The following is a 20,315-nucleotide window of genomic DNA, read 5'->3' as shown; positions in this document are numbered from 1 at the left end:
AACATCTTGTTCGTCTACTAAGAAAAACGAAACGACTGACCGGGTCAACAGGAAGGTTTTGCAACCTGCAAAAATAAATAAAATAAATAAAAATTTACTGTCTGATTTATGACGTAAAAATAATTAATGACCTCTGACATACTTCACCCAACGCGTCAAATAAACCATGTCTTCTGTAACTTCATACATTGATATGAAATTACAAATTAATTACATCCAACAGCCACAATTAGGTTCTATGAAAGAACTGAGGGAAAAAAAGGGGAGAGAGATGGTAAACTCTGACTGTTATAACAAATTAATTACATCAAATCCAACAATTATCTGCAGCACACTGTTATAAGCTCTCTTAAATCATGTGTTGGACTTTGATATTCGACAATTATGTACAGCTTACATAATTTATTCTCTACTTCCAAGTCTAAATAGGGGCAGCCAATAAGTTGTCCGAGCTTTTGTACATTGGCAATAATCTAGCATCATCTAATCTGAACGAAAACAAGACAAAACAGTACAAGATAAATAAAGACACAAGGACCATAATAAAATCCATTGCTCCAAGTTGGTTGGTGTGGCGACAACACGACAAAAAAATCAATTTTACTAATAAAGAGGAGTGTTTTTCATAGACAATAAAGAGAATGAATTGCTGTTGATGTTAGAAAAATGGCCACACAAGGAGAGTTCAAAATGCCTCATTTTTGCATCTCTATGGTGCTCACTAAAGAGTAAAGGCTTAGTGGATTACAATCTGGAACTCAAATGGAATGTATCATATGATCTACATTTGCTATATAAGCATAGATGATGGCCACATTTTGGTGCACATCAAGAGCACGTGTAGTGTACAGAAAGGGTCCACAACAGTAAATTTTCACAAAATTCCTGAAGCCCATCGGAATGAAGTCCGAAATATAATACTATGATTTGTACATAAAGTGGGATAAGATTATAGATTTTTTTTTTTAAAGTTTTATAAGCTCTCAAAGAGTGGAGGCAGGGAGGCACAAGTGTACCCCCAGTGTAGATATACCTAATATCTGGCATCTGCCTGGTACTAAATATAATCATAGAAAGTTATGAGGAACTTACTGGTCTAAACAAAGAGCATCTAGAAGGGGGCAACTTTTTGCATGACACCGACAGTAGGCATAGAAAACTGTGCCTCGGCACTGGATGAAGTCCTTATTATGCCGTGCTCACTTGGCATATCATCAACTATTGCAATTGGCTTATTCATCATAGGCATGGGTCTTGCACCCCCTTGATCCATTAACGCTCTTACCTGTTCATTATTTGTTCATCAGTGTATTTGTTTATCCAAAACTCATTTAGGTTTTAACCCTATATTTAAACAGCAGAAGAAAGTTAACACATGAGACAACAAAAGAGAAGTTAATTTTACCATTTCCATCCGTCTTTTGTGGGTATCATTAGGAGGTACCTGCAAGAGTAAATTGTTAAGAGCCAGTCAGCCAGCGTCCATGCACAATTTTTAATTTTATATGGAAATTTACCAATCAAGACCTTTCATAAATTAAGTGAAGTTAGTGATTACAGCATCTAATTAAATTAGGAAGAACCATGGTTTCTGGAGGAAACAACCAGAGAACAAAAATTGGAGAAGAGAAGCCAGTTGAGAGGTAGTTGGGTTGTATCAATTATTTTATGCAAATGTGCAATCCACCACTACAACCTATCAAGGTTGATCAAGCACCAAATCCTACCCAATTATATTATATGCCTATGAGAAAGTGTTGGAACCCAAGCCTGAAAGGTATCAGGCAAAATTGTTCTCTTTATTACACTAGTGGTAGTATGCTAAAATCGCTACAAGATGGAGTTGAATGAATTGACTGCACAAGTTCATAAGATATTATCTTACCAAACCAAGTTAGTTAACATATAAATAATTCTCAAAGAGGATACTCACTGAAGTCTTCGGCTTCTTTTCCTCCCTTGAATAACCAGGAATAGTTAATTGCCAAGTTCTCTCTGGAAATTAAAACAGAATATTTTTATTAGGTTAAGAAGCAAAATTGGAGCAAGCTGGCACGAGTAACGGGTGCTAAGATCATTCAACCAGCAGGTTAACAACTCCAGGGGGGCAGCGTATCCTCTGAGTTAACTCATATTTTGAGTTTAGATCCGGACCGTCCAATTTAAATTTGCACGAATACTAAAGGCCCCCATGCATTACAGGTGTGGGCTGGATTGGCCCGAATTCTGATTGGACAGTCCGGAGCTAAATCAAATGGCACATTAATGCTGAGGATGCGGACTCATGGGGGTGGCCAGCAAGTCCAGCATTATATTAATAGAGACGTCCAGCAAAAACAAAAAACAAAAAATACCTAGAGGAAGCAAAAGGTCCTTCGGTTCTAGAGCTGACGATTTCCTGTGCTTGGCAAGATTACAGGCAAATGATACAACCTGAAAGTGGTAAAAAGGTTGTGCATATTCAAGTTGCCAGATCTTGCTTAATATAGGAAAGTAATCATATCATATCATATCATATCATATCAAGAACTTAAGAAAATGATGTGTTATAAAAAAGAACAATCACCGATTCAAGGAAGCTTTCGGCAGACTCCAAGACAGCGTCTTCACTGTAAGGATCAAACTTAACTAACGGATCCACCTGCACTCACACATTCCATATCTTGTTAATGTATGGAAGTAACTGAGAATAGCTTAGACATACATTTACACAGAATGCATTATGTTTAGGTAAAGGCAATGGTCTTGAAAACTAATAAATTAAATTACCTGAGATACAACATCACTGATCTTTCTCTTTCCCAGGATAGGAATTGCGGATTCCTGGCCTTGGTTTGCTAATCCAGTAGCAGTATTCCCGGAAGTGGCAGGATTATTGTCCTGTTGGGAACCACTTGCACTCCTCTGCAAAGGGGACCCCACCACCCTGGGGGACTGTTGCTGCTGCTGCTGCTGTTGCTGTTGGAGTTGCTGTAACTGCTGTTGCTGCAGGAATAATGCCTGCTGCTGCTGCATCTGTTTCATCAATTGCTGCTGTGGCAACTGCATTTGCTGGGACTGGAGTTGCTGGGATTGTAGTTGCTGTTGCTGTTGCGAAAGAGTCATTTGAATAGGCTGTCCGCTCTGAGATAAACCGGTTATCTGCTGGTTCATTCCACCGAGCGAAGATGCTCGTGTCAAGCTTTGCCCAGTCAACTTCTGTGTCAGACAGATGACAATTTTATAAGTTATATCTTATTCTTTGAATAAAAAAAATGGCCCATAAAAAGATAGCCCCCAATCCATCTCAGTACAAGTACCTTACGCATATGACCATATAACATCATCAGAAATTACTTCTTATAAAACACCCATCACTATTTATGACAAATGAGAGTGCAAGATAGGTGGCAGTGGATATTCTTTCCTCGTAAGGTGTGTACATATGAAGTCTGTTTTTCATGAAAACCAATTTCTCACACAGGAACATATATATACATTCTATTTATGACAAATCAGAGTACAAGACATTACATAATATTTAACCAGTTCCTTATATGGCCCAAGCTTACTATTTAGAACCTTATCTAAACTAAATTCCATACAAAGATTCCGTCTAACAAACTGCAGAAAGCAACCAAAGAAACTAACAGTGTTTCCTGCCAAAAGACTGAACTGACATTTGATCTGAAGAGCACGCAATTCCGGCCAAAAGATGTAGTTAAAAAATAGAGTAGGTTGTCTGTTATGATTGAAATTATTTTGCAAAAGAATTAGACACATGCGATACAGGAACTGTCTTCGAAGCATCTGAGTTTGCTTCATTAAAAGAACCTTTGAGTTGTCCTAAACTAAATTAAAATAAATTATATAGAATTCCTTCAATTTCCAAAAGGTCAGAACCCCTTTAGGCTACTCTTTGATGCCAATCCTGCACAATCTTGAACTCCTCATTTGGCACAAATGTCAGTTCGGAGTGTTTAGTCTGTGTTGGGAAAAGAAACTCCAAAGCATAGTGTGTGGGGGTGGCAATGTAATGAGTCACTTGCATTATAATTTCCTGCCTAACCATTCTCAATGTTTCCTTGTTATTTATTTTGTTTGCAAAAAACAGAAAGGAAAATATTTTTTTTTCTTAAGTGCACCACAGATATATGATATTGTAAGAATGCAAGATCTACTGTTGCGGGAGGCTCTCTGATGCTTCTCATGGCCCTACGCCCTACAGACGTGGGTGTCCATCTGGCTCTTCTCCGTTTTTGTTTTCTTATTTTTTTACAACACCCTCCTAATGTCAATAAATATTCCTTGCACTCTTTATTTAAATTGTAATTAATGTTCCTCTCACACTCTTAACTAATTAATATTCCAGAGGACATTTACACCAGACAACCATTGTTTTTCTTTATTTTCTTAGAATAAGACAACCGCTGTAAAAAAAAAAAAAAAAAAAAAACAGAGATTGTCACTGGCAGGCAATGTAGCACTAGAAAAGAAGTGACATTCGTTCTGTTCATGTCCAGCTGACGTGGTCTTTCTCCGACGTCCAATAAACGTTAATTTTGTTTCTATCCTTCCCAGTTTTGTGATTTTTCGATTCAAATTCATAGCTTGATATTTTGTATTTTTAAATTATCTATAAAATTTCGGTCCAGATTCATGTCTAATATAAAAAAAAACTATTAACATGCACTGGGTGAATACCTGAGGAGAAGTAAGTACAGTCTGATTTGAGATTTGCTGTTGCGGCCGCATTTGAGCGAACCTTTGGTTTTGGGTGTAAGAGAGAGGCCCGTTAGCTCTAATTTGATTAATGCCAAGAGTGCCCATTTGACCCATCATGCCCATTGTTTGCATGCCAGCCAATGGTTGACCGACACTTGCTGGGTTGAATTGCGTGCCTTGGACCATGCCCTTCTGTCTTTGCTGTAATAAAGGACAACAAATCATGAGATTCTTCAACTTCATCTGATATTAAATACGACGAGTAAATACATAATAAATGACAACAGATCATGATTTTTCAACTTCACGTGATATTTAATACGAGTGGAAACAAAAGGATAGACAAATTGGGTATGATTGCAAAAATCATGACTTTTGCATGTTTGAAAGCTCCTCAACAAAATTTTTTTTGTGAAATTTAAGCAAAGAATTAAAAGTGCATGATACAAGTACAATTCTCGTATGTCAGAACATGACAAAAAGGCATTTTGCAGTTAGACATCAGAACTGCATGCTCTACATGAAGTGAACCAACTGAGGTGTGAATTCATTTACAATTTCTCATTCTCAGGTTTCCTAAAATTTGATGTGGAAATTGGGTAAAATACAAATTAGTCCTAATACAGCATATTTTAATTTTGAAGATGTGATTCTTCACTTTCCCGACAGAGAAATGGCTCAGTATAGTAAAATTTTACTATGCAATATTAGTTCATGGGTGGTGCATCCATAGAAACACCATAAATAACAAAAATCGTGTGTAGAAATAGCAGTGAATATTATAAACTCCAAATTCGTAGCTCTAAGAACAAAAATAATTTTTTTCACTTGGTTGCTACTTCACATGAACCTGAAACTGCAAATTTCAAGTCAAAGAGATCCTGAAACAGCTAACCAACTATACAAGTTCAATAACCCTATTCCAATTGGGGATTGGCTCCAATACCCAAAACAAAGCATAAAGATGGATTTTTGATATTTCTTACCTGGCTCATCATCTGAGATTGTAACCCGAAATGCGCAGAAGTCTGCCCCGGTAGCATGGGTAACTGCCCCACCTGACCCATCATACCTGCCCGACTCATCAGCTGCTGCTGTTGGGCCCCACCACCAAAACTCATCTGCCCCGAACCGCCGCTGTACATCCTGAGGGCAGCAGGTGACATCCCAGTCCCACCAAACTGCTGATTCTGCTGCAATTGTTGCATCTGGCTCAATCTTTGTACTGAATTAGATCTTTGCAGCTGTTGGCCCATCTGAAATCCTGAATTTGGCGCCATGAGATTAGGTTGCTTCTGACCGTAATCTAGGGTTACGGAGCTGTGGGACGCGTCGACCTGGCCTTGCTGAGAGAGATCACTGATGGAAGGTGACGCCATGGCAGGAGAGGCTATGTTATGATTCGAGTTGGGGTTCGAAATTGGAGTCGGGATTTGGTCGGGGTTGGACTGCGCTGGCGTTTGCATTGGTTTCTGAGGAGACGCCATGGCAGGAGAGGCTATGTTATCTGCCATTATACAGAGAGGATCTCTTCCAATTTTAGTCGAATTTGAGCTAGATTTAGCTAGGGTTTACAGTTGATCGATGCAGAGTAGCTCCATCGAGAGTTTGGGATTTGGGGCGAACAGGATTGAGACGAAACCGGAAAAAATAGAGAGCCTACGCGTTTTTACCGAAATATCTCACTGATATGACGGTCCCAACTGTAAGAATTCATATCCCCTAAAGCAACTTAAATTTTGATTTTAGATCCGAACCGTCCGATCTTCTTTTGCACGAATATTAGAATAACCCGTGCATTCTACCTCGGACCGGATTGACCCGGATTCTGATCAGACGGTGTGGATCTGAATTCAAAATTTGAGTTACTTCAGAGAATAGTGGGTCCGATCTCCGATGGTTCAGGGAATGTTTATGAGCCAGGTGTCATGTAAAAGGTCCAAATTATGAGATTAAACAATTGCAAGCCGTTGCGATCGCAGCAGCATATAATAAAATGTCTCTCGTAGAATCGGAAAATGTGCATAAAAAACCAATGGGTGGTCGCCACTTCTTGAAAGAAAGCCATTTTTATTTTTTAGGGTAGTGTTCTTACTTCAACTGTCCGAAGCAGTGAAGCCACTTTAGTTTAGAAGGCCACTTTCTGTACACGGCCCATTAAATTTTAGAAATGACATGACACGATATATTGAACAATGACAACGAATGGAAACTTATTAAATTTTTGAAATGGTTTTTCCCAAATCAGCACGTTCCGAACTAAATGTGAAGAATTGGGTAAAGATTTTAACGGAGCAATTTTTACTTCATAAAATCTGTACCCGAAGGATTACAAAGCGGCCCAAAAATGATAAAATTTGTGAAATCTAAACTCATTCTAAGTCACTTTTGAAAATACAGTCCACGCTTAAGTATGGGAATTTATTTTAAAAATTAGAAGGAGAGTGTTTGAAACTTGGTGTATTTGTATTTTTTTTTATTTTAAAATAACACTACTAGACCCGTTTCATGATATAAATATCACACTATCTTTATATCATACTATTCTAATTATGAGACCCACTAAAATGGTAAAATAAGCAATATTTTGTAATTACATGAATGAAGATGCTATCATCATTTACAAAGCAATTGTAAAAAAAATTATGTAACACTTTCAAACAAAATGTTAATTTATCAGAATTGCTAAATCAGCAAGTGTTTCACCTCGCTGCCATTAAATTTACACGGAACACATCATCATTTGCAATTCATTATAAGTGGGATGTAAATTCTCTAAACACATGTACATGCAATTCAAATATTAAATAATTTTCATGTCATTTTAAGTTTTTTGAGGTGCTGATAATTCGCATCGGGGTGGAGCCAAAATGTTTAACTATGAAGTCAAATGTAAATAAAGATTAATCATGTAAAATTTTTATACTGTTTAATTGGATATTAATTTTATAGTATTTCTGATATTTTACTCTAAAATATAAAGAAAATAATTTAAAGTACAAAACTTTTGAAAAAAAGAAATGAGAATTAATTGAACCCATTCTTTTTTAGTAGCTCCGTTCTGATTGGCATATAATATAAAAGGGAAAATTTCTAGTGTGCCCATACAAACTTTCAAAATAGTCAATTTTTCCGTGATAACACCGTAACATCTAATATCTCCATAAAAATTCAACATTATTTCATCTATTCCCTTTTATTTATTTAACTTTTTATTTAGTTATTTTGAAAGTAAAATTGATATATATTGCCTCCCTTTTCCTCTCTCATTCTATCTCTCCTTTCATTCTTCAACCTGGACGCATCTCTCCATGAAAACCTTTAGTCTTGGAATATTAATCGTAAATATTAATTAGCACTGTTGTAATTATGTTACAAGAGTTACACAAATTGGTGGATTTGATTCCAGTTTTGGTTAGAAACATAACCTAAATAAAACCAGATCAAACGATTGTAACAACATCAAAATAATTTAGTTGTAACACAAAACGGTAAGGTAGCAGCTGTGAAAGCTTTGTATAGTCTATAAAAAGGTGACCATTGTAATTGTACAGACAAGAAAAGAAATACAAAATTTCAGTTGATTCTCCTCTTGTATCTTCTTTATAACTGCTTCATTAGGGCCTGATACAAAATTTAATTAGATTTTGAAATCTCTGTCTTTGCCTGATGCATTGCTACCCATATTTGATCAAATCTGATTGGAAGTCTCAAAAAGAGGATTTGTGCTCTCTGTGAAATATTTGATATATTTGAGGAGGAGGAGAAGGAGAAGGACTGAGTTTTTTAAAAATACCCAAAAAAAAAACCAAATTATTAAAAATAATCATGTTTCAGGAAAAATTTTAAAAATGCTCAAACCGCTCAATTTTTCGGCGGTCCTGAATATTTATTCCAAACCGCCAAATTTTTTTTTTCCAAACCGCCAATATTTTCGGCGGTCCGAGATTTTTTTTTTTTTTGCAAATTTTTTTAGGCACCTCAACTTTGCACCTCTGATTAACATAGCAAACCACTTTCAAAAATCGTGAAAATTGACCAACATGCAGTCTTGACATGGTAGAACAGGACTGTGAAATTTCATACAAAATCTCCGAACAGGTCGTGAGATATCGGCTCTCAAAAATTGCCCGAATTGCTGAATATTTCATTCTGAGTTCAACTTTGCACCTCTGATTAACATAGCAAACCATCTTCAAAAATCGTGAAAATTGACCGACATGCAGTCTTGACATGGTAGAACAGGACTGTGAAGTTTCATAGAAAATCTCCAAATAGGTCGTGAGATATCAGCTCTCAAAAATTACCCGAATTGCTGAATATTGCATTCTAAGTTCAACTTTGCACATCTAGATAACATATCAAAACACCTCCAAAAATCGTGAAAATTGGCCGACATGGAGTCTTGATATTGTAGAACATGACTGAATTTTCATACAAAATCTCCGAACAGGTCGTGAGATCGGCTCCCAAATATTGCCCGAACTGTTGAATATTTCATTCTGAGCGCAACTTTGCACATCTGGTTAACATAGCAAACTATGGACCAAATTGCAAAAGTGATTATATCAGCATATAGAGCATTAAAAAATACATAACATTAACATAAATTTCAATTTATTTGGATTTTTTACAGTTAGTTATGAATTTCTAAAATTCAACTTTCGGAAAAACTTTAAACAGTTACAACTTTGGCTAGGAAAGCCGGATTTATGCGTAACTTTAAACAACTCTAACTGCATGTCGATAAATTTTCATGATTTTTGGAGGTGTTTTGCTATGTTAACCAGATGTGCAAAGTTGGGCTCAGAATAAAATATTCAGCAATTCGGGCAATTTTTGAGAGTTGATATCTCACGACCTGTTCGGAGATTTTGTATGAAACTTCACAGTCCTGTTCTACCATGTCAAGACTGCACGTCGGTCAATTTTCATGATTTTTGAAGGTGGTTTGCTATGTTAATCAAAGGTGCAAAGTTGAGGTGCCTAAACAAAAAATTGCAAAAAAAAAAAAATCTCGGACCGCCGAAAATATTGGCGGTTCGGAAAAAAAAAATCTCGGACCGCCAGAAAATTTGGCGGTTCGGAATAAATATTCAGGACCGCCGAAAAATTGAGCGGTTTGGGCATTTTTAAAATTTTTCCTGAAACATGGTTATTTTTAATAATTTGTTTTTTTGTGTATTTTTAAAAAACTCGGGGAGAAGGAGAATGAGAAAGGAGGGTATATTTGTTGATTTTATTTTTAAAATAACTAAATGATAGCTAGGTTACATAAATAAAATAAATGGAGATAGAAGAAATAATGTCAAATTTTTATGGGGATAATGAATATTAGGTATTTTTATGGGTATGGGGTATTTTAAAAGTTTGTATGGGTATATTGACAATTTTTCCAATATAAAAGGTAAGAATGGTTTTTCTTTAAAATATATTTTTAAACACAGAATTTCCACCAAGTGCAATATTATATTATAGATATGAAAAGAGAAGCAATGTGGATACCTCAATTTTGGTAGGACTCGTCAATCATGGACCAACGTCATATTGCACATTGTATTTGCTGCCGACAGTTGACATCGACAGAGTCAAACAAGTTTATGATGGTTAAAGCATTTATAGTTCTTGTATTAGTAGAGTTTTTAATTTGAACAAGACAGTTTCTAATTTAGTTTCAGAAATATGGGAGAATTTTTTATTTAAAAAATATGCAATAAAATATTTTATTAAGAAACTGTTTATAAACTATATACCGGTTAAATGATTGCATCAAATTATTTTTCTTTTTTAATTTGTTAATAACGTGGCTTAATATGCATAGAATTTGAATTGATACATACATATTCAAAGTTTAAACAGAAATAAATACTAAAGCTTCTATGCATAAAAAATTAAAAACATTCTTTGTCTTATAATATTTTTTAGAAATACAATTGGCCACCTAGATACATTAAAGAACTTGTATTTATTCCGGTTCAAACTTTGAACCTGTAAAACTAGTACTAATTCAAATCTTTTTTTCTTCCGGTTGACACCGCTTCCTAAAGTTTAAGACGAAACAATACTTTCCGTTTCCGATACATTGAAGGACTTGTATTTATTTTGGTTCAAATTTTAAACCTGTAAAATTGGTATTGATCCAAATCTTTTTTTTTTCCGGTTGCCACGGATTTCTATAGTGGTACATAGAATTTGAATTGATACATACATATTCAAAGTTTAAACAGAAATAAATACTAAAGCTTCTATGCATAAAAAAATTAAAAACACTCTTTGTCTTATAATATTTTCTAGGAATACAATTGGCCACCTAGATACATTAAAGAACTTGTATTTATTTTGGTTCAAACTTTGAACCTGTAAAACTAGTACTAATTCAAATATTTTTTTCTTCCGGTTGCCACTGCTTCCTAAAGTTTAAAACAAAACAATGCTTTTCGTTTCCGATACATTGAAGGACTTGTATTTATTTTGGTTCAAATTTTAAACCTGTAAAATTGGTACTGATCCAAATCTTTTTTTTTTTTTCCGGTTGCCACAGATTTCTATAGTGGTACATAGAATTTGAATTTGATACATACATATTCAAAGTTTAAACCGAAATAAATACTAAAGGTTCTATGCATAAAAAATTAAAAACACTCTTTGTCTTATAATATTTTCTAGGAATACAATTCTCCACATAGAACTCTCTTTGTTCATCGCAAGGAGGTTTGCACGTAATCTATAAACAACATTTAATATTTAAATTTGCTAATAACAAAAAATAACCAAATTTTATCAAGTCCATCAATGTAGACCCGAGCAGCAATAAGCTCGTGATCATAAAAATGAAGGCGATCCAAAATCTAATAAAATTCAATAGTTTTAAAGATTAGTGCAGATTAAATGTAAATAAATTTAAATGCAAATTTAATGTGATACTTACTCCATTCTATGATTAGATATCGAATAAAATTTGATTTGATAGCTATCGCGCAGCGTACCAATCAAGTAGTGGAATTTCGGCCAATAATTAGCAGGATGGTATCTTAGATTCAAAATTGCATAGCTGGCACGAGCGATTAAATATTAGAAAGAGATGACAACAAGCATCTGACCTGGTTTGTTTATAATAACAGTCGCATCATTGTAGACTAAACTTGTATGTATTTTTAGTCGTTTACTTGTTCTTATTGTAAATAGAACAAATGAAAGGGTTTTGTAGAGTGCTAAATTCATTCTTATGATTTTAATTTTTTTAATTATATATATTAAAATTTAATTTAATTTTTGTTTTTGAAAGTTTTTATATAATTTAGTCTCTTCATAAAATAATAAATGTGTATTTGTATAGTTTTGAATTCAACTTCTGTTGGTCATACTTTTTTTTTTTGTCTTTTTACATATTATGTATTTTCTAATTTAGTCCTCCTATTCAAATTTTCTAGTTCCACCCCTACATATGTATCAGTTAATGTTTCAATGAACTATGTTACCTTAATGAAATCTATTCAGAGTAGGGCATCGCTAGTTTTGTGCTCCAATCACACTTCACATTCTTTTATCTGTTTTCAAAATTTGAATAGTTGATTCAAACCGCTTAACATGATTTTCATATTAAAATGTATTTGAAGACCAAATTTTATATTTTATAGAACTTTTTTTACTCTTTTTTAAATAGGTACAAAATTATTATTTTCAAAATATTTTGAACCATCCAAAACAATGATTTTGTATCTATCTATAAAAATTATTAAAATAATTTAAAAATATATAAAATTTGAAGTATATTTTAGTACGAAGATCATATTGAGCGGTTCAAATCAACTGTTTCGAACTTTGAAAATGAAAAAAAAAATGTGGAGATAATTGGACCACTAAACTTATAGTGTATTTTAATCCTAATCATCCATTCCCGTGCTATCATATCACTAATGTTATCGCTACCATAAATTAAAATTAATTGGTATATAAAAATTATTCATATCACATAAATATATGTAAGTCATTTAACCGATTATTAGTTCATGTTAAGTTAAACATTAAAAATATCGTACATTATTTTGTTCGGTCGAACTGATTTAATTAATGCCTCTTCGTATTAATTTATTTAATTGTTGATCTTTACGCTATTAATTTTTCTGGGCAATTGTTCAAATTATCTTAATACCAAATCATTTAACTGGATATATACTAAACCAAAATGATAGCAATAATCCTTCTACAAATTAATTAAACTAAAATTGCGCATATTCTTGTTTGGATATTGCGTTCTTCCTTTTTTCTCAAGCAGAAAAGCCATTTAACCGGGAGAATGTACAAATTGCCCTTCATTTTCAAACCAACAAACAAAATACCCATCTTCATAAATTATTAACAAAATGCCCTTGTGGGCTCCACTTTCTCTTTCCTTTTCTCTCTCTCTCTCACTTCTCTCCATTCACTCTCCATCATTTTTTATTTAAAATGGAGAGTTATGCAACATACCAACAAATATAAAACACATTTCATTGTTGCATAATATATTGTGTTTTATTTAAGAAACCAATCTCCTTATGCAATTTTTTTATTTCAAATGGAAGATTATACAATAGACCATAAAATATAAAACACATAAAGATTGGTTTATTATTTAATATTGGTGATTAAATTGCTTTCAATGTAAAACTTGTAATAAAATTATTTATTATTATGTTATTAATATTTTCTACTAGATCCATGAAATCTGTAGCAAATATTATTTTCTTAATATTTTGTACTTTATCTATAAAGTTTGTAGGATGTAGCAGATATTTATTAAATTTTTTTGTTGCTGATTAAATTGCATTGAGATTGTTTCATGGAGTGTTAAATTAGCTCTAAGACATGAATTAAAATGAATGACACCCCCATACATTCTTTGTACCAGTTTGAAATGTGCAGTGGGAAAGAAAATATTTTACCAGAAACGACAATTGAAATTTAAATAGTTAAATTTAACATAACAACAGTAGTTAAAAGGATGATTAAAAACATTATAAATAATGATATAAAACGCATTTGTTCCTGCTCTGTACGCAAGCTTGAAAAATGATATAACAAAAATATTAAACTAATCTTGATGTGATGAAGTACAAAATATTTGCGACAAAAAAATTCATATTTGCTACAAAAATAATAAACTAATTTAACACATCATGAAACAATCTCAATGCAATTTAATTAGCAACAAAAAAAAATTTAATAAATATCTACTACATCCTACAAACTTTATGGATAAAGTATAAAATATTAAGAAAATAATATTCGCTACAGACTTCATGAATCTAGTAGAAAATATTAATAACATAATAATAAATAATTTTATTATAATTTTTAAATTGAAAGCAATTTAATGACCAACATTAAATAATAAACCAATCTTGATGCATTTTATATTTTATGATCTGTTGTATAATCCTCCATTTGAAATAAAAAAAACTGCATAAAGAGATTGGTTTATGAAATAAAACACGACAAATTATGCAACAAAGAAATGTGTTTATATTTGTTGGTATGTTGCATAACCCTCCATTTTAAATAAAAAATTATGGAGAGTAAATGAGGAGAAGTGAGAGGGAGAGAAGAGAGTGGAGCCCACAAGGGCATTTTGTTAATAATTTATGAAGATGGGGTATTTTGTTTGTTGGTTTGAAAATGAAGGACAATTTGTACATTCTCCCTATTTAACCTTCAATAAAGATACGGCTTGGGATAATTTCTGTTATAAAATAAATATAAACAAGCATAAGATGAATAAACAAAATAGAGAGGAAAAAATGACAATCTCTTTATTCATATATTTCTCATATGTGTATACAATACAATATTACAAAACCTCTATTTATAGGCTACAAATTGTAAATGAAAGTGTCACACCCCGCGGCCACGGGATGCGGCAGTCCCCCGCCGTAAGCATACAACACCGTGTATACTTACAAGGCTTATTCAATTTATACTCAACAATTCAAAACAATTCAATATAAACCAAGTTTATATATATACACACAAATCAGAGTACACAGTCTGGTCAGAATATAATACAACAAAGGTATCTCATCCGGATACCAACCATGAGGCCTACCCTAAAACTATACTCCAAAACATATCTAGGGTCATGAGATGGTAAGCTACTATGGCCTACTACTCGCGTGCCTCTCCAGAATCCATCGCACCCGTACTTGTAAAAATAACCCGGAGGGGTGGGGGTGAGAATAAATTCTCAGTGCGAATTTGCCACAGTTCAGACTATTGGACTTGCAATCAAACTCTATATTCAACAATGAAACCCAAACAATAATAATGCAAACAGATATATAAACATAATCATAAATAACAGAATGCCAATACTCGACAACAGTCAATCAACCTGAAACACAGTTCACGGAATTTCCAAGATGAATTTCAAACACAACATATATTTGGCTTAATTCGGATCATTAGGGCTTGTAGCAATTACAGATGTTCTTTCGAGCTGGACCTTTATCAAACCCACATCTGTAGGGTTACAGACGCCTACAAATGGCCAACCGCTGGACCCTTTATCTGACACCCATCTGCAATCGCTTGGCTTAACAGTTTATTACGGTCTGGTTCAAATCATATAAAGAAAATCCTCTTTGGAATCATTCCAATAGTATGTCACCCACGAGTTCCATTCACATCTCATAACATAATCACCTTCCCTCGTCCCAACCGGTACTGAGAATATCGAGGGCCGTTCACCTAAGGCCATTTAGGATCCTGGGAATCCAAGCCAGCATACAGCCCGACTTGGCAAATTCATTGGATCCAAGTGCTTAACTTCGTAAATCCATTCACATACATATCAAATCATTTAGTTCGTGGTGACTTTCAATCAAGATCAGATCACAATAGATCAACATAACCTATAACCATACCAGCATGCAAATCATTCAATTCAGATCAATTCGAGTTTAATTTGATTGGGCTATGCAAATGCTCTACACAATTCAGTGATGCAATCAATGATATTCAACATGACAAACGAATAAACAGTTTAATTCCTGAAAATAAAGTATCAAACAAGTCCAAGAATCCCGCACCTTATTATGACGAGCGTACCGCTTAGTTACGGATCGGGCATCTCGAATTGCCTCGCTAAGTTTTGCTCGACCGAGCCTACACCTATATTATACGTATACTTGGTTTAATTCGGGTTCAGTGGTCTATACGTTTACTTTAGTTTACCAATGGTTCATACCGTCCTAATTCAATTCTGATGCTTTGGTATCGGTTCTTTTCGGCTCCTTCTTTCTTACTTAAAACCTTTAAACTCACACAATTTACTTATGGGTCCTTTAAACCCTACATAATTCCACTTAGGTTACCATTCATTCACGGTTTCACTACTTTGGTTCTCGGATCAATTCGATTCACCAATTGGTTAAACCCTAATTTGGTCAAAACCTCAAATCAGCCGTTAAATGTTCTAGAAATTCAGGATCAAAGGGTAACCTTACTGATTATGAGTCTAATCGGTTGGATTAAACAAATCAATTCACGATTATGCTCAATTTGGATTTTGGCACAAAAACCCTAAAATCAGAAATTCACAAATCGGAAGAAATCGGGGAAAAGATTGACAAATAAACAAGCAAGGAGTGTAGAGGAACTAATCCTCGAGCAAATCGAACACAAATCTCGAGTTTAAAATGAAAATATGAGAAATCGAGAAAATTCGAGGTTTCGAAAGAAAGAAGGAGAGAAAGAAATACCAAATAGGAGAGTTAGGAGAGATCCTCGGCAGCTTACTCGGTTCTGATTTCGATTTCTCGCAACGATCGGGGGTTTGAAAGGAACGGAATGTTCTCACGCTCTTTTTCTTCTCTTTGGGCGAAAATCACACAATAATGGGGAAAGGATGAAGTGGAAGAGAGAGAGAAGGTTCGATTTGAGTTTTAGGGTTAAAATTACTCTGAATGCGGATGCATCCATCCGCACTGCGGGTGGCTTGACCCGCACTCAGCACTTGGTCGTTTTCGGAAGTGAAATTTAACACAGAAATCATACGCAGTGCGGGTCAATCCATCCGCACTCGGGACTTAGTCGGTTTTCAGAACATGAAATTTAACACAGTGCGGACGCACTCATCCGCAGTGCAGGTCACTCACCCGCACTCGGGACTTAGGCAAGAGTTCAGGAAAAGTCCGAGCGTAGTGCGGATGAATTCCACCCGCAGTGCGGGTCCACCTCATCCGCACTCAGTACTTAGCCGATTTCAGGAAATTCAGTTCAATACAGGAATTCATGAGTGCGGCTGAACCCATCCGCAGTGCGGGTCACTCACCCGCACTCATTACTTAGTCAATTTTTCAGAATTTCAAATCAACACATGTTTGCATGAGTGCGGACGCACCCACCCGCAGTGCGGGTCAACCCATCCGCACTCAGCCTATAAATTCTCAAAATCTCGAAATTTCAACGCGGTTTTGATTCATACTTTATTTACTAATTTAGAGGAACCTTAATTAAGGTTTAAACTTCCATTTTATTAGCACAATTTTCTATTCTTGCTTTTAATCATTTAAATTTAATTATTAAAAATTTCGCAACGTAACAGAAAGCCATACAAATAATAAATGGAGAAATGAATTCCAATAGTAGTGGGCATCAATATGCATGGAGTAGTGGGGAAATAAATTGAGGATTAATATGGGAGTTACAAAATGAATGACATCCACACATTTAATATATATTCATGACACTCCCCTTTGGATGTCAATTATATAAGAATATGCCTCATTAAAACCTTACTAGGAAAAACCCTATGGGATAAAAACCTAGTGAAAGAAAAAAAGTACAATATTATTCTAAATATGCAACTACAGCCTTACCAGGAAAACCCAGTGGGAAAAACCATGGTTAAGGAAAATATAGTGCATATTAACTCCCCCTCATGACGGCATCAATCAAGATCTTTAAGTCGGCGAACTCCAATATTACAAACTAGCTTTTTGAATATTGCAGTAGGGAGTGCCTTAGTGAATAAATCTGCTGGATTTTTCACTTGAACGGATTTGCTAAACATTAATAACATTATTCTTTTGGAGATCATATGTGAAAAAGAATTTTGGTGAAATATGTTTTGTTCTTTCTCCTTTAATGTATCATTCCTTTCATTGAGCAATACATATAATATTATATTCATATATGATCTTCGGGATCATTTCTCTAAAAGACAATCTACATGTCTGACAAATGTGTTAAATCACAGATCTTAACCAAACACATACTTGACTTGCTTTTGTATATTGCTAAATTTTCTCATAGGTAGCGAAATATATGTTTAATTATATGTCAATATCTTCGCGTGAGAGAAGAACTATATCTTGCTAATAAATTTACTATAAATGATATATCATGTATTGAATGCTCATCAAGATAAGTGCTCATATTGCATTAAGATATGGTACTTCAGGACCAAATAGTTCTTCATCATTTTCTCGAGGTCTAAATGATCTTTATTCACATCTAATGATCTTACAACCATCGGATTGCTTAATGAATGTTATTTATCCATATAAAATTATTTCAACACTCTTGCAATATAATTTTCTTGATGCATAAAAATATCATTTTTAAATGTTCAATTTGCAATCCAATGCAGAACTTTGTTCTTCCAAGATCTTTCATCTCAAATTCTTTATTTAAATAATTTATTCTTTTGGAAGCTCTTCAGGAGTTCCAATGATACTTAGATCGTCAACATAAACTGCAGTTATAATAAAATCATATCTATATCTTTTCATGAAAATACATGGACAGGTCGTATCATTCTTATATCCATGTTTCAATAAATATTCACTTAAACGATTATAGCATATGCATCCATATTGCTTTAATCGATATACAAATTTATTCAATTTAACTGAATAAGGTTCTCGAGAACCTAAATTACATGCTTCAGGCATCTTAAATCTTTCAGAGATTTTCATATAAATATCATTATCAAGCGAGCCATTTAAATAGGCTGTAACATTATCCATTAGGTGCAAATTAAGTCCTTCATGGACTGCCAGACTAATTATATATCAAAAAGTTGTTGCATCCACCACATATGAGTATATCTCAAAATTTCACCTTTATCATTTTATTTTCTCATAAATATTCATTTATATCCTACTGGTTTTAAACCTTGAGGTACAAGGACTACAGCTCCAAAAATTTCTCATTTTTCAAGAGAGTTTACCTCTACCTCAATTGCACCTTTCTATTTTGGCCAATCATTCTTTTGTCGACATTCTTTAATAGACTTCTAGTCATGATCCTCAATATTTATTATGTTTAGTCCTATATTATATACAAAAATATTATTGATATCAATTTTATCTCGGTTCCATCTTATTTCATTCATGATATAATTTATCAAGATATCTTTATTTTCATGAATTTCAGATACCTGAGTTTCTGCTGGAACTCCAATATTACTTATAATTTTATTCTCTTCTGGAGTTTTATCTAAAATTATCATATCCTCGACTTGACCATTTTCATTCTTTACTCCTTTTCTTTTTCGAGGATTTTTATATTTTTAATCTTTGGAACCGATTGCTTTTCCACGCTTCATGCGTGTTATAATTAGTCTGTCCAATAGGGACATCGACTTTAATTGGAGCATTAGCAGCTGGTACATGTGATTTTGTCACGTTCTTTGAGTTTGTGAATGTGTCTGGCAATTGATTCACTAACCTTTGCAAATGAATTATCTTTTGAACATTTAGTTCACATTCTTTAGTACGAGGATCAAAATAAGACAATGATAATTCATACTAATATTTTTTTTTTTCCAGCTGATAGTTTTCTCCCCCTAAGGTTGGAAATTTTTATTCATCAAAATCACAACTGGCAAAATTAGCCATGAATAAATCTCCCATCAATGGTTCTAGATACTCTATTATATATGGAGATTCAAAATCAATATAAATTCTCAACTTTTTTTTTTATATCACATTTTAGTGCATTGTGGTGGAGCAATTAGAACATATATCGCATATTCAAAAATTATTATATGGGAAATATTAGGTATGTGACCAAAAATCAATTATAAGGAGAAGCTTTATAATAGCTAGTTGACATGATGTGAATTAGTTTTATTGCATGTAAAATATCATATATTCTTTTTATATATGAACATCTACAGGATGTTCAATATTAATTCTGACATTTTCTAGATGTATTTTCATAATTGGATAATCATAAAATTATGCTATTTAATCAAATCAATTGAGCAAGTAATCTCGCAAACGCCAGGTTGTGATTTGATAATAAACATACATGTGACCATCTTATTGATGCATCAATTAAAATTATAAAATATTCAAATGGTTCACATGTTGGATATATTGTTCCACAAATATCATATTGTATACATTCTAGAAATAAAACCAACACATAAAAAATTCATCATATTAAAGAATCTTCTGGTTCTTTGATGAATGTTTACATTAATTCTCTATTATTTTTCACATCACTATTGATCCGGAATGGTCCAACCGGTCATGCCAAACTATAAACATATTATTGTATGTAAACTTCTGATTTACAATAACATGTGTTTCAATTGCATTAATATATGTGTAGTATAAGTC

At 33.7% G+C, this 20,315-nt stretch overlaps 1 protein-coding gene across 2 annotated transcripts; it reads right to left on the bottom strand.

The window, feature by feature from the left end:
• Positions 1-74: 74 nt before the first annotated feature.
• On the bottom strand, positions 75-6,385 carry EER4 (Transcription initiation factor TFIID subunit A). 2 transcript variants are annotated; one of them, XM_078323139.1, is made up of 9 exons: positions 5,691-6,385; positions 4,684-4,905; positions 2,770-3,198; positions 2,567-2,641; positions 2,355-2,433; positions 1,934-1,995; positions 1,406-1,444; positions 1,093-1,285; positions 75-488 (listed from the first exon to the last, which is right to left on the bottom strand). In XM_078323139.1, exons 1-8 carry the CDS (start codon positions 6,216-6,218, stop codon positions 1,112-1,114), a joined length of 1,608 nt encoding a protein of 535 aa, XP_078179265.1. In that variant the 5' UTR covers positions 6,219-6,385; the 3' UTR covers positions 75-488; positions 1,093-1,111. The 2 variants fall into 2 exon arrangements, with proteins under 2 accessions (XP_078179265.1, XP_078179270.1); XM_078323144.1 differs by having other exon boundaries at positions 2,770-3,195; positions 5,691-6,349.
• Positions 6,386-20,315: the final 13,930 nt, after the last annotated feature.

Source organism: Carex rostrata, chromosome 2 (genome assembly GCF_964058835.1).
Source record: "Carex rostrata chromosome 2, lpCarRost1.2, whole genome shotgun sequence".
Lineage (NCBI taxonomy): Eukaryota > Viridiplantae > Streptophyta > Magnoliopsida > Poales > Cyperaceae > Carex > Carex rostrata.
Note: the sequence above shows the minus strand (reverse complement) of the source record. Positions and strands in the feature narration are given on the sequence as shown.